Source organism: Canis lupus, chromosome 3 (assembly GCF_011100685.1).
Source record: "Canis lupus familiaris isolate Mischka breed German Shepherd chromosome 3, alternate assembly UU_Cfam_GSD_1.0, whole genome shotgun sequence".
Lineage (NCBI taxonomy): Eukaryota > Metazoa > Chordata > Mammalia > Carnivora > Canidae > Canis > Canis lupus.
The window spans coordinates 42,412,330-42,426,661 of record NC_049224.1 but is presented as its reverse complement, the minus strand read 5'-3'; the positions used below and the strand labels follow the sequence as shown (position 1 = coordinate 42,426,661).

At 42.8% G+C, this 14,332-nt stretch overlaps 1 protein-coding gene across 3 annotated transcripts in view; it reads right to left on the bottom strand.

The window, feature by feature from the left end:
- IGF1R (insulin like growth factor 1 receptor) overlaps nt 1–14,332 on the bottom strand; it is a 302,025-nt gene that overhangs the window by 54,919 nt on the left and 232,774 nt on the right. For 2 of the 3 annotated variants that reach the window (XM_038532717.1, XM_038532718.1), the window contains exons 4-6: nt 12,288–12,436; nt 9,092–9,236; nt 3,129–3,236 (exon numbers count right to left, since the gene is read on the bottom strand). In XM_038532717.1, coding sequence (XP_038388645.1) covers nt 3,129–3,236; nt 9,092–9,236; nt 12,288–12,436 — 402 coding nt within the window. The remainder of the gene's footprint in view (nt 1–3,128; nt 3,237–9,091; nt 9,237–12,287; nt 12,437–14,332) is intronic. The other variant, XM_038532719.1, reaches the window with a different exon arrangement.

Sequence of the window (14,332 nt, the reverse complement as noted above, 5' to 3'; positions counted from 1 at the left end):
AGCAAGCCTGCCATTATCCTTGGGGGTAAATCCCATCCGTGCTATAAACAGCATATGATGGGCTAGGAGAGAGAATGGGACAGGGAGACACACTCAGTGATAGACCAGCCCAGGGAGCTGCTCCCTCCTCCAGATCCACCCCATCCTGAAAAGCTACAGCCATAGCCTCTAGACCAGGTGGGGGAGGAGAAACAGCCCCCCTCCAAGACAGTCCTCCTTGGCCACCCATTCAGACAACAGTAACTCAGTGACCAACATTAGGTTAGCCTGTATAAGACTTGTTTTTGGAGTGCTGGTCCCCACTCCCAGACTATCTTGTTAGTAGGTCTGGGTGGGCCAAGAATCTGCATTGCTGACATGCACCTAGCTGAGGCTGACACTGCTGGTACTGGGATCACACTCAGAGAAGCACTTGTATAACAGGTGTTGAGCACCAACAAGCGGTTGGAGGTTCAACCATGACCAAGTGAGATATGAGTCCTGCCCTGAGGGGGTGGACAAAGAAGCACCAGCTCCACCTGCAAGTGAAGGAAAGTTGAAGGACAGCCAGAATCAGCAACAGCTATCTCTGGCCATCCAGAGAGAAATCCATTGTCTGGGAGGTGAGATAGTAGACAGCTACAGCTTAGGGGTCCAGAGAAAGATCCAGGCTGTATCCCTCTTTCTTTAAGTCCCTGGGGAAACCAGGTAGGCAGTGCCATGCTGCCCATCCAAGTCTTCAGTGATTAGAGGTCTGCTCCCCATGGACCTTGAATCTTTTCTCTCCCCCTCCTGGTCCCCAGCCTCGGGTTAATTCTGGAGCTCATTCAAGCACTTTATACAGAACTGAGTCTAGGAATTGGTGCAGCACTTTGAGCTGTTTCTAAGATCCACTTAACAATCCAACACACAAACTGCAGAGAAGAAAGGATCCAGCCCTCTTTCCAAAGCCAGGATAGCCAGGACAGAAGTCCAAAGCATTCCTGTGCTCTGGAGGCTATGTCCATGGGCAGACACCTGATGGGGTTCCTCACATATACTCATACCAGGACCTTTACCTGCCCAGTCAATCCTCAGCTTGAGTCTCATTAAGAAGGAAGCAAAAATTATGGTTGATGATGTTGCCAAAGCAGACTTGTGACACATTCACGAGGGAGTTCAGAGACAAGGATCCAGGACTACAAATGCCATTAATGAGTCACGTAGCCATAGGCAGTTCCCTTAGTACTTTGTGTAGCCATCCAGTTTCTTCATAGGCCTGGGGGCTGGGGGCATGAACACACACTCATAGGACAGTAAGGGGTACGAACATGTGAACTTCCTGTTCGTTTTAGGAATCCAAGACCTTAATGCCTGGGAGGAGTCAACAGAGGTGCAGTGGACTCTGTCCAATCTGAGCCTGAGCCTAACCCCTCCACAGGCACTGGGCCCTATCCATGGGGTGGGAGCAAGAGCTCTGCCTCCAGGGTTCTGTGAGCCAAGTGAGTCCAAAGGTAGGATCTCTTAAATCAAGTTAGGCTCCTTGCTAACCCACCCTGAGGCCCCCGACACATTCAAGGGCATTGAACGAGGTGGCAAAAACCCCCAAGTCAGTACTATCTTCTTCTTAGGAATGTCACTCATTCCCTGACATATATTCACTGGAAACAGAACACAAGACATTGTCCAAATCGATCAGTCTTGGGATATGCAGTGCAAGGCCATGCGTACAGGTGGGAAGCGCTGGGACATGGCAAGGTGAGCTCTGCTATCCCTTAGAACCACCCACATCTACTCCCCAGGGCCAGGCTGAAGCTAATGCTGGGTGATCCAGATAGTCATACAAGTGAAGGTGGGGTTTGCAGCTAGAAACAGATGCCTCTATGTAGGCCCATTCTTGTCCATGAGTACTTTTCAGCTCTCAAGAGCCAATACCAACCCCAGTGTGTCTTGCTGCTCCCTGTATCCTCAGCTGGCCCCGTGGGACAAAACCTCCTTGCTAGTGTAGAAACCTCCAGGCTGGAAGTAAAGGCCAATTAACTAGGTCACACTTCTGTCTCAACATAGGATGAGGCTTCTTTTTAGTAAACTAATTTCACTGGCAGGGAACAGAAACCACACTGGAAATACCTTCTGAACAAAACATGCTTCTCCCCATGGAAGGAAGCATGAATTATAAATCAGGAATTTGATAAATGAATGGCAGGCCCACTGAAATTCTGTGTGTGTGATTAATCACTTTGAAAAGCAAGATTATTTTTTTTACAGTAAACACAAACATTTTTTACAACACTGAGAAGGCCTGGAGCCAGGATACCAACATCAATAAAACCCAGGCATTATGGAGCCTCTGTGAGCGACAGAAAAATAAAAATAAAACCCTCATCAAAATAATAACCAAGCTATTCATAAGCTGTCTGTCAATATTGCTCTTGTTTTTCCATCCCTAGGTTGGGCCTGGCTCTCCCCTAATTCCCCTTCCATGACTGGGTGACAAGAGATGGTAAAAGGCAGAGACTTGTCTGCATGTTTTACACACACACACACACACACACACACACACACCTTTTCATTGTTTCCTAAGAAAATGACTATATAAGTCAATTACTCAGCACATGTCATTTCCTAATTGTTTTTAAGCTTACTGCCTTTACATTCAAGGAATATTTTTAAAAATTAAGTTGTTTATTTTTCTGTAGCATACACAGATGCCTGGGTTTTATAGATATCGGTATCCTGACTACCAGCCTTCTTAGTATGGCAAAATAAGTTTGTTTTTGTGCTTGGGTGGGACCCACCTGACAAAATATAGACCAACAGAAGTAGGTTGGAAGCAGTCGATCATTTCCTTAAGTATATCTGTATTTTATCTGTATTGACATTCTGAATGCTTAGTACATACTACACACTCAGGTGAGATATTTTACTGATAGCTCCCGGCTTGGGGCTGTGTTACCTCTGAGTTATCAACAACCACCCACCTCTCCACCTGCTCTGATGAAGGACAGTAAGGATATGAAAGCAAAGCAAAGCAAAGTGCTAGGGATTTGCATGGTGCACAGAAGACAACCCTGGGGCCAGGGTTTGGAGCATCACATCTGTGAATCCAAAGATCAGGGCCCGAGCGAAGTCTCTATCACTTACTAAAGCAACAATGCTAGGCAACGTACTTATTTGGCTTCTCCCAGGCTGGGGGCAAAGGGGGTTGAGGGCTGGGAGTCCAGATGATGGGGATAGGAAGGGATATTTCCCCCACACTTTCAGCTCTTACTGACAAACTGGAAAACAAAAAACAAAATCCTTGCAAATACACAACTGATTATTCCCTTTCATTTCATAGAGGGAAAAGCATGGACTCTTTCCGGCTGTCTCTAGGGGGCATCAGAATCCAGCACACAGGGACTGTCTCCGCATTCTAGCAATCTACAACAGATACAGGATTTGGCTTTTTCACAGATGCTCACACCATGTTCAGTCTCCTCAAAATCCAATTTTACACCAACCTTGGGGTTCAGCAAAGGCAGGAATTTATATTCAAGTGGCACTAGGTATCAAACAGAAACTCAGAAAATGTTTTTGAGAGTTTTCTAAATAGCTTAATTGAGGTATAATTTACCTACCAAAAACTGTACCCATCCTAAGTATGCAGTGCCATGACCTTCAGTAAATTTTTGCAGCTGTCCCACCAGCACCCCCATGCAGTTTCTGAACATTTCCATGGTGTCAAAGTTCCCTCCCTGTCAAGGGTGGTCAATCTCTGCTCCTGCCCCCAGCCTTCACCAATCTACTTTCTATCTCCATAGTTCTGCTTTTGCTAGAAACTAATAGAATCATACAATGTGCAGCCTTTTGTGCATGGCTTTTTTTCCCAGTTAGCTGAATGTTTCTGAGGTTCACTCATGTTGTTATATTATTGTAGAATAGTATTTCATGTACCACACTTAGTTTATCCATTTATCTGTTTGTTTTTTAAAGATTTTATTTATTTATTCATGAGAGACACAGAGAGAAAGGCAGAGACATAGGCAGAGGGAGAAGCAGACTCCTCACAGGGAGCCGAACGCGGGATTCAATCCCCAGACCTGGGATCACGCCCTAAACTGAAGGCTGACACTCAACAGCTGAGCCACCCAGGCATCCCTCCATTCATCTGTTGATGGACATCTGGATTGTTTCCAGTGGGTTTTTTGGGGGTGGGGGTGGGTGGGCTATAATGAATAATGCTGTTACGAACATTCACATGCAAGTCTTGTGTGGACATGTTTTAATTTCTCTTGGGAAGATACTTGGTAGAGCCTGGAATTGCTGAGTCACATGGTTGAGTCTTTTTTTTTAAAAGTCCCAGGGAAGTGTTAATATGTATCCCTGTTACAACCTAACCTTAGAGTTGCAGGAAGGCAGAATGAAGCACCAAGTGCTGCAACGTCAAGTGGTGGGGTCATGACTTTAGAGGTGCCTAAAATGCACCCAAGAATTTCAAATCTTAGAACTACCTCTGCTTTAAGACTTTTTGGGGCAATGATCCTTGGTGGCATCGAAGAATCCAAAATTTTATCTCATTTTTCTGATGCCATAAGAAAATAAGGTTGTCCAACTCAAGGAATTGTCCAGGTAACAGAAATATTCTGTTTTCTCTTCAAGGGCTTAAAAATAACTCATTTTATAGAAACCTTATACAGGTGTATTACAAAACCCATTTCCTTTTTAAATAGCAGGAAAACTTTGATTTTCTTAATCTCTAAGGTTATTACTCTAGAAACATTATACAGATCGACAGACTGAGTGACATCCTCAAGGAAACCTGGATGTCTGGGTTCTTATGGACACATAGATGAGCTCTACTCCAGCTAAAATGCTTGAATTTCATGTTTGGACAGAACTCAGTGGTTTGGGCTGCTCAGAAGACTTGGAGGTCCGTCTCAGTTCCAGTTTGGAAAGCCATGGTGGTCAGTTACAAAGGATCCCTGTATTATGAATTTGTCTGTTCTCCATCAAAATGAAATGCTATAAAACTCCAATTCTATTGAACCAAATGGAGGCACTTATTTATGTTCTCATTGGCTATAGAAGTTCAAGAAAAATAATACCTTTAAAAATATTTATGTATTTGAGAGAGAGGACAGATTGAGAGAGGGGGGGGAAAAGGAGAGGGAGGGGGGAGAGGGGAGAGAGAGAGACAGAGAGAATGAGCTGGGGGGAGGGGCAGAGGGACAGGGAGAAGTAGACTCCCCTCTGAGCAGGGAGCCCAACATGGGGCTCGATCCCAGGACCCAGAGATCATGACCTGAGCTGAAGGCCAATGCTTAACTGACTGAGCCACCCAGGGGTCCCAAGAAAAATCATATTTTAAGGCAACAGTGTGACAAGAAAATATTTAGGAAAAAAGGCCTAGTGCTTTGGGGATTCATATATGAGAAAAAGAAGTAACAGGACATAGTAGTGGTATCCAATCTTAGCTACACAGTGAAATTACTTTTTTTGGGTTTTTGAGAAAAATCACTGATGCCTGGATCCCACCCCCCAAACATTCTGACTGAATTGGGAATGAGACTTGGGTTATTGGGATTTTTTTTTTACCTGTCTCCACCCAATATGGTTCTAATGCCAAAGTTTGGGAACCACTGAGATAAAAGTCATCTTGGCTTAAACCAAAGACGCACAGAAATGAAATGTCCGGGCAGCTTTGCTAACACTCCTTCAACTCAAAAGCCTTGAAAACATTCCATACCTAAATTATAACCTCCACGCCTGGGTGCATAACACCTTACGTAATCTAATACCACCAACCTCTCCAGCATTATTTGCCAGACAGGTCCCAGGATGCCCCAACTCGCTGCCTTTGCTCTTGCTGCCCTATCCTAAACTGCCTTCTTCATCCTCTGCTTTCTGAGTATTTCTGGAAACCCTCTGAGGCCCATCTCAAGTGCCACCTCTTCTTGAAAGCCTGTGGGATCTTCTTAATCAGATTCCCTGCCTCTTTTTCATGCTCAGAGCACAGTCCTTTTCTTTCCCTCATAGCTCCTTGCAAGTTTCGCTTTGCACAGTTGTTGGCATTTATCTATTTATCACACTCCTTTCTTCTCTGCCTCTCCCGACTCTTCCCTCCTTGCTAGAGTGAGGAGGGCTGATCAGGAGATGGAACTAAGTCTCTTTCCTAAGTCTGAGGATGCAAAATAAAGAATGGAGTTATTGCTACCAGTCACTTCAGATACAAAGAGCTATGGCAGTGTTCATCACAAGTAAGGATGATTTATACCTTTTTTGGTCATGGGTGAAGAAGGCAGGTGAAAGAACCCAACTCCCACCAAGTGGGGCAAGATTCTCAAGCACCCCAGCTAAAGAGAGGGCCTCTAAGAAGCAACATGCAGGAAGGAAAGGCTGGAAGCCGAGCACCCTCAGAGCTTCAAGGGCCACTGATTAGCAGCAGGGTATGAAAACCTAAGGCCCATTTGCCCTCCCTTGCCATCTAAAATGTTAATGGCAGGACAGGGGCCTGAAGCCTACTTGGACATGGAGGAGTTCCAAACACCTAAGCAATAGCAGGCATCCTTAAAGAGCCTCCACTGGGACTTGAGGTTTTATACAAGTTTCAAAGAATGAGAAATGCATCTTAAATATCCTTGCACATAAAAATTAGTCTTAGTTCTCAGCTACATACAAGGGTTTAGTACTTTTAAGTTAACACATGACTAAAAGGTAATCCCACTGTGTAATCATTCTTAATAAAAATTAAACTCTTGGGGTGCCTGGGTGGCTCAGTCAGGTGAGCATTGGACTCTTGGTTTCAGTTCAGGTCACAATCTCAGGGTTGCGAGATACACCCTTGCTTTGGGCTCAGTGCTCAGCATGTAGTCTGCTGGAGATTCTCTCCCTTTCTCTCTCCCTCCCTTTCTGCTTATCTCTCTCTCAAATCAATCAATCAATCAATCAATCAGAAAAATCAAATTCTCCTTCCAGCTTTCCCTTCTAAGTCTATCACTTGTTCAGCCTGGAAAAAGAAAACGTGCATTGTGTTAATCAGCAGAAAAAGTTGCAAATACTGGTCTGCTAAAAAAAAAAAAAAAAAAGTGCTTATGAACACGAGGGACTCTAGAAACACAAGCCTACCTGGAGAGAAAAAAAAATTGCTAAAAATCACTTTAAAATTTAATACAACAGGGGCACCTGGGTGGTTCAGTGGTTGAGTATCTATGTGCCTTTGGTTCAGGTTGTGATCCTGGGGTCCTAGGATCAAGTTCCATATCAGGCTCCCCACAGGCAGCCCGTTTCTCCCTCTGCCTATGTCTCTGCCTCTCTCTGTGTCTCACATGACTAAATAAATAAAATCTTTAAAAATAAAATAAAATTTAATACAATGAATGAAAACCATCACCTCAAAACAGCAGAGCCCCAGCTTGCCATGTAAGTGACTTGGGACACTCTGGGGCTGGGCACAGTGGAGGCCTCCTTGGATTTGCAAGGAGAAAGAAGTTTTTTCTTCTAGAGAATCAGTGTTCCCGGTGGGGAGCACAGTGTGCTTTTCAAGGATGGAATGAAGAGCTGCCCTCTTTAGCTGTATCAGATGATGGAATTTTAAGAATTTAAGACTGACCATGAGTTAGTCTGAGAAAAGCAGGGAGGCTGTAAAGAAACCCTTATGGGGTAACTTTATCCAGTCGGGGTAGATAAATCAGCAAGGACAACCTTTCCCATGACCTTCTCACCTCTTTCTTTCCTAAATTATTTCCCCAAATTCTCTTTGGAAGGAATTTGCTCATTAATGGATATCTCTTTTTATTTCAAAACTTAAATACTGGCAAGAGCTGTATTTAAAGGAAGTATGAAGAGAAAGGTATATATGCAGAGGTACACACTGGCCAACTGCTGGAAAGAAACCATAGCAATAAGCACCAGCTCTTATTTATCTTGTGGTGAAAAGTCTCTGGCTAGTTTAAAATCCCTATCACATAGCATATCTTAGCAGAAAGCAAAAATTCTGCCAGTGGTGTAAATCCTATAGGCTAATCAATAAAATAATTTTGTCAATTAAGATTTCCTTATAACAGGGATTCCTGGGTGGCTCAGCGGTTTGGCGCCTGCCTTTGGCCCAGGGCGCAATCCTGGAGTCTTGGGATCAAGTCCCACGTTGGGCTCCCGGTGTGGAGCCTGCCTTTCCCTCTGCCTGTGTCTCTGCCTCTCTCTGTCTATCATGAATAAATAAAATCTTAAAAAAAAAAAAAAAAGATTTCCTTATAACAAAATAAACTATCCACATGTCACAAATTCACATGTAATTTTTGACATTCTCCAAACCTAACTACTAATAGTCTACTGTTGACCAGAAGTCTTATGATAACATAAACAGTTGATTAACATACTTTGTATGTTATGTGCATAATATACTGCATTCTTACAATGAAGTCAGATGGAGAAAATATTATTTAGAAAAATTATAAGGAAAATACATTTACAGTCTTACACTGTATTTATCCAAACAAAACAAAATAAGTGTTGAAGTGGACCAACATAATTCAAATGATGTTGTTCAAGGGTCAACTGTATTTTCTTTTTTTTTTTTTTTAAGATTTTATTTATTTACTTATTTGAGAGAAAGAGAATGGTGGGGGGAGCAGAGGGAGAGGGACAAGCAGACTCTGCTTTGAGCGTGGAGCTCAAGATCCTAAGATCATGACCTGAGTCAAAATCAAGAGTCGGACATTCAAACAACTGAGCCCCCAGGAGCCCCTGTGATTTTTTTAAAAGATGAAATAGTTTTACATAGTATATAGCATCCTGAGGATAAAAGTCATGTCATAAGCACCTGAGACCCATTCCTATTGCTCTTGGCAAAGAGAACCCCCACTAGCACCCCTGTCTCCTGTTTCCATTGTCACAGTCAGACACGCAGCCCTTGGCTGATGGGTCACAACACCACTTTCCAAAACAGCAATATCCCAACAATAGAGAATCACAGCTGCACGGGATTCTGCCCAAGGAGGTGGGCCATCACACAGGTAGCACCAGCCTTATCTTAACTTCTTCCTTTCTTCTTCGTAACAAGAGAGAGCTCTAACCTTAGTAATGCAGAGTTTTAAAAGCATGCAACTTGTTTTGTAATAGGAGAATGTCAGCTCAGGAAATCTGGAGCACTCACCCCTCCAGCTGTTCCTCTCCTAAGATCTGGCGAAGGTTTTTTAGGAAGGACAGGGAGACCAAGGCATGGGAATGGCGGATCTTCACGTAGCCTGTCACCACCTCGATGAGCCCCATGAAGTTCTCCAGCTCTGAGGCAATGTTATCTGTACAAAGAGGGGGCCATGTTAGTGAGCGTTCGTGTAGCATAAGGTTGACACATTTGGTTTCTCACAAACATGTCTAGAGATTGATTCCGTGGCAGGACATGGTTCCACTGAGGCTCAGGCTGCTGGCACAGGACCTGCCATCTCTGTCAAAAACATTCTTCCTTGGGCTTGACTTTCAACAACCTCTCTTGGGACAGGGCCCCTCAGAGGCAGGGGAAGGAGACTTTCCAGAAGGCTGGGTACTGTAGCTCCCAGGCTGATTAACCGAAGGCAAAATCATAAATACCAGGCTGCCAATTAGCTAAGGCTGACAAATCTAGGGAACGTCTTTTAATACACTCTGTCAACAGACAGCACTGCCTCCCCAATACAAGGGCATGACTAAATGAACAACATTTTCTCGATCTCATTAGGAACCGCCTTTGCTGCATTTCTAGTTCCTAAGATACAGAGATCTATATTTAAAGAGGCTGTCTCACTAAGACTGGAAGAAAACACAACAAAATGTTAACACACTAGGTTATCTGCCAGCGATTTTTATTTTTTTTTCTTTTTAGAGATTTTATTTATTCATTAGAGACACACACAGAGAGAGAGAGAGAGAGAGAGAGAGAGAGAAGCAGAGACACAGGCAGAGGGAGAAGCAGGCTCCATGTGGGGAGCCCGACATGGGACTCGATCAGGAATCTCCAGGATCAGGCTCTGGGCTGAAAGGCGGCACCAAACCTCTGAGCCACCCGGGCTGCCCTCTGCCGGCGATTTTTCAAAATTCATTTCTGTGCTTCTAAGTTTTCTATGATGCACATGTATGATTTTCCTAACAAGAGGACAGTTGGAAAATAGTTGATAATACTACATATGTGAAAATAACATAAAATCTTCTTTTTTTAATAACATAAAATCTTAAAAAACAAAAACAAAAACAGGGGCAGCCCCGGTGGCGCAGTGGTTTGGCGCCACCTGCAGCCTGGGGTGTGATCCTGGAGACCCGGAATCGAGTCCCACATCGGGCTCCCTACATAGAGCCTACTTCTCCCTCTGTCTGTGTCTCTGCCCCTCTCTCTCTGTGTCTATTAATAAATAAATAAAATCTTAAAAAAAAAAAGCAGGTGGGTAGCTTAGCTGGTTAAGCATTTGCCTTCGGCTCAGGTCATGATCTGAGAGGGTCCTGGGATGGAGCCCCATGTGGGGCTCTCTGCTCAGCGGGAAGTCTCTTCTCCCTCTGCCCTTCCCCTTCTTGTGCTCTCTTCAAATAAACAAAATCTTAAAAAAAAAAAAAACAGCATAACATATACGCACTGTATTTCCCATAATCCTGTTTAGCCTGTCTTTTCCTTGTAGTAAATAAAGAATATAAACTTCAGTTCAACTTATGCCAAAATTATAATAAATACCATAATGAATTTAGTATGGTTCAACTAATGGGATTTTATTGTATATGACTTGTTGAAGGCTTAATGAGAGGTTCTATTTTGCTCTGAATTGATAAAAATAAAAGAATAAGGGTGCTGTCTTGGAGGGCAGGGTACTACTTTTAACGTAAAGTTTAATGGTTTTCTAGAAGAAACTCAAGTTATAAACACTAGAAGTTGCCTGTGGTTGATATTTCAAGGAAAAGATCATGAATTTTAAATGTGGGGCAGGATGTATGCCGTAGTTAAGGCTAGGGATGTCCTTTTCAATGAGATGTCTTTATCACTCTACATCCAGCTGATTTCTCCCATTGGACATAAACAGGAAGACAGATTTCGTCACCAACATGAATATGTACTGATTCCTTCCCAAATTATACTTCGTGGATTTAATTCGTGGATTAAATGTTTATCTTCAGGCTATGAACACTTAGGAAAAAATAAGGGGTAGGTATGAGGTATAGGTACTCAAAGGGTTTTAGGGATGCAGGCATCTTTTTAAAAATTAAGAAATCTAGTAAGAGCAAAAGGGCCAAAACTTCATTATTTATTCATTTTAAGTTGGCTCCAAGCTCAGCATGGAGCCCAATATGGGGCTTAAACTCATGACCCTGAAATTAAGACCTGAGCTGAGGTCGAGAGTCAAATGCTTAACCAACTGAGCCACCCAGGTGCCCAGGAATAAAATTTTAGAAGCATCATAAGGGTAAGAAAATTCTAGCCACACGGAAGCAAAGTTATCTCTGTGGTGGAGGGGTGAAGGGAGTTATGAAAAATGAAGAGTATCAAAAAATCCAAAAGGACTGAACACAAATGTGTTTTTGCCATCTGTAAACCATAAGAGCATAGCTTATTCACCAAACAAACAGTATTAAGGAAAAGTAAATTCAGAGAATAAATAAATCACTCATTTTTCCCCCTCAAATTAAAAATTTCTCTGCAAAAGGATTTAGGAAAAAAAATCCTTTCAACCTCCAGGTCTCCTTACTGCTTTTATTCTAGGTTATGAAACTATCATTGGTTCCTTGACTGAGTAGTCCCAGGGGTGGAGAATTTAAGGCTAGAAGCCATCGTTAGTTTAAGATCAAAAAGGGTTGAAGCTTTAAATATGTGATGACACATGCTAGTATTTTTTGAGGGTAGTCTCCGAAGTAAATGTAGAGATTAACCATACTTTGGGCTTCACAAAATTTTAAAGCAGTATCATTAAACTCTTTCCTTTGCTCAGTCTCAATACCTCCAAGTAATCAAAACTCTTTAGACCTGAAGCCACATGGCTCTGGCCCCAGCTAGAGGCTGCTGAGTCACACCTTTGATCCACCAGCTTCTTTTGGGGCTCCTATGTGTTAGGATGTGCATCTCCTGCATAAGATTGGACTAGCAGAAAGATGAGTGATGACCCTTGGCGTGAATAAATGCTGAGTCAATGGCTACAAAATAGACTCTCTTTCAATCTGTTGTTGTTGTTTTCATCTTGGAGGGAAACTCAAAAAAGAGGTGTTGAGCATGAGGCTCACGCACCATGTTGTTTTTCTAGGCCTGCACTTCAGTTGTGAGTCGTGGGTGGGAGATAAAAGCATCAACAAAAGAAAACCAAGAGATCCAGCCATCTCTTCCAGGGGGATGGAATACTTACTGCCTCGGCGGATATTAATGAGCAAATTGCCCTTGAAGATGGTACATCCTTGGAGCATTTGAGCAGAGGTAACAGAATCAATGGTCTTTGTTTTCTTTTCTTCCTCACAGACCTTGGGACAAGGACCTTCACAAGGGATGCAGTACATGCTGTTGAAGATAAAGAATCAACCAAAAAACAGAGGATGCTATGCTCCTTGCATTAAAAAAATCATGGAGATAATGTTTTTATTCTAAGTTGTTTTTATAGCACACATTACCAAAAGCAACTGTTTTGAAGCACTCAAGTGGGCAAACTGTATCTCATTCTGAAGCTACCCCAGGACAAGCCATTCAAACTGTAACCAAAGGAAGAAAGTGCTTACAAAGGAAGAGCATATTTCTGTTTCCAGACAAAATCTGTGATGCATCCTTAGGGCATGTGGTGTATCATAGGCTGTCGGCTGGTGAGCCAGCTGGTTCCATGTGGGAGAAACAGCCTTGAAGAAAGGACACAGTGGTGGCTCCTCAGGCAAACAGGGCTACTCTCTAATGCTGTGGCTTTGCCCGGGACACCCTGGAGGAGCAGCTGGGAGACTGGACAGGAACAGCAAAGGGTCGTTGGTGTCTTTGCCACTGGACAGGAGTCTGGCTCTTGTGGCCAATATCCCAGCAGAACCCAGGGAGGAGGTTCAAAATACAGGTGGAATAACACAGACCCATTATTGTTCTGCTAAAGTACAGCAGAAATTATTTCTCAACAGTGTTTTGCAGAAACTTGCATATTGATTGGAGAGTTATTTTCATGCATTTGCACTGAAAGCAAGGAACTTCCATTACTTGGTCATGAGCCAAAAGGGTCCAAACACTTTCCCAAACATGATGCAGACCTCCAGGAGTCAGGGATTAGAGAGTGAGCTTGGCATTTCTCCAGCTTCCCTACCATCATTTAAGAAATAGCAGACAAAATGCTAATCTGGCTGCTGAACCACAAGACCCAGGATCAAAGGTGTGTTGATTTCCAAACAAATGATACAATCTTATGGCATTTGTGTGTAATAAATAGTATGGTGAACTGGACAGCCAGGTCTGTTTACATTATTGTTCTTGACTGATCTTTTAAACTTCACAAGGGTAAGTAAAAAACATTCAAGCAAACAGTGTAAGTGATAGCTTATGTGAGAAAGTCTTTGATGTGAAAGTCTTTTTTTTTATTTTTTAAATGAAACCTTACTGGATATCTAAGGCAAAGATGCAGGGGTTTGTTTTGTTTACAGACTTATAGGTAAACAAAATTTCCCTGTGATTTTCCTATTTTGTGTTGGGAGAATGCCAGGCAAGGTTTCCCAAGGAAGTGGGCCAACCACAGAAATATTTCTCTTTCCTGTAACATCAAACACAACCTTCTTATTTCTACTGTGGATAATAGCTTTCCTTCAGCACTTTTTATGTTTTTGGTTTTTGATTTCTTCTAACTCACCTATGCATCATCCAATGCCCCCATCCTCCCTTTTAAAAATTTTTATCCTGAGATATACATTCACAGAAAGTTACAAGAGTACAGAAAGATCCCTTGTACCCTTTACCTAGTTTCCCCTCATGGTTTCATCTTATGGAAATATAATGCAATATCAAAACCAGGAAATTAACACTGGTGCAATGTACGTGTAACTCCACATCACCTCATCTCTTGTGTCCTCTTCATGTGGTCAAGATATAGAAGTACTTCAGGAAGATTTCCCATAGAGCCACCCCCTATTCTCCTATTGCTAACTCCTTCCTGGCAACCACTAATCTGTTCTCTACTACTGCATTTTTGTCATCTCGAGACTGTTATATAAATGGCGTTCTATATATGTGACCTTTTGAGATCAGCTTTTTTTTTCCCGCACACAGCAGCAGAATGTCCTTGAGGCCTCTGCAAGTTGTGTATTTCAACAGTTTGCTCCTTTTTATTGCTGAGCAATAGTCCATGGCATGGATGTACCACAGACTGCTTAACCATTTACCTACTGTAGAACATCTGACTTGTTTTCAAGTCCTTGGCTATCACCAATGAAGCTGCTA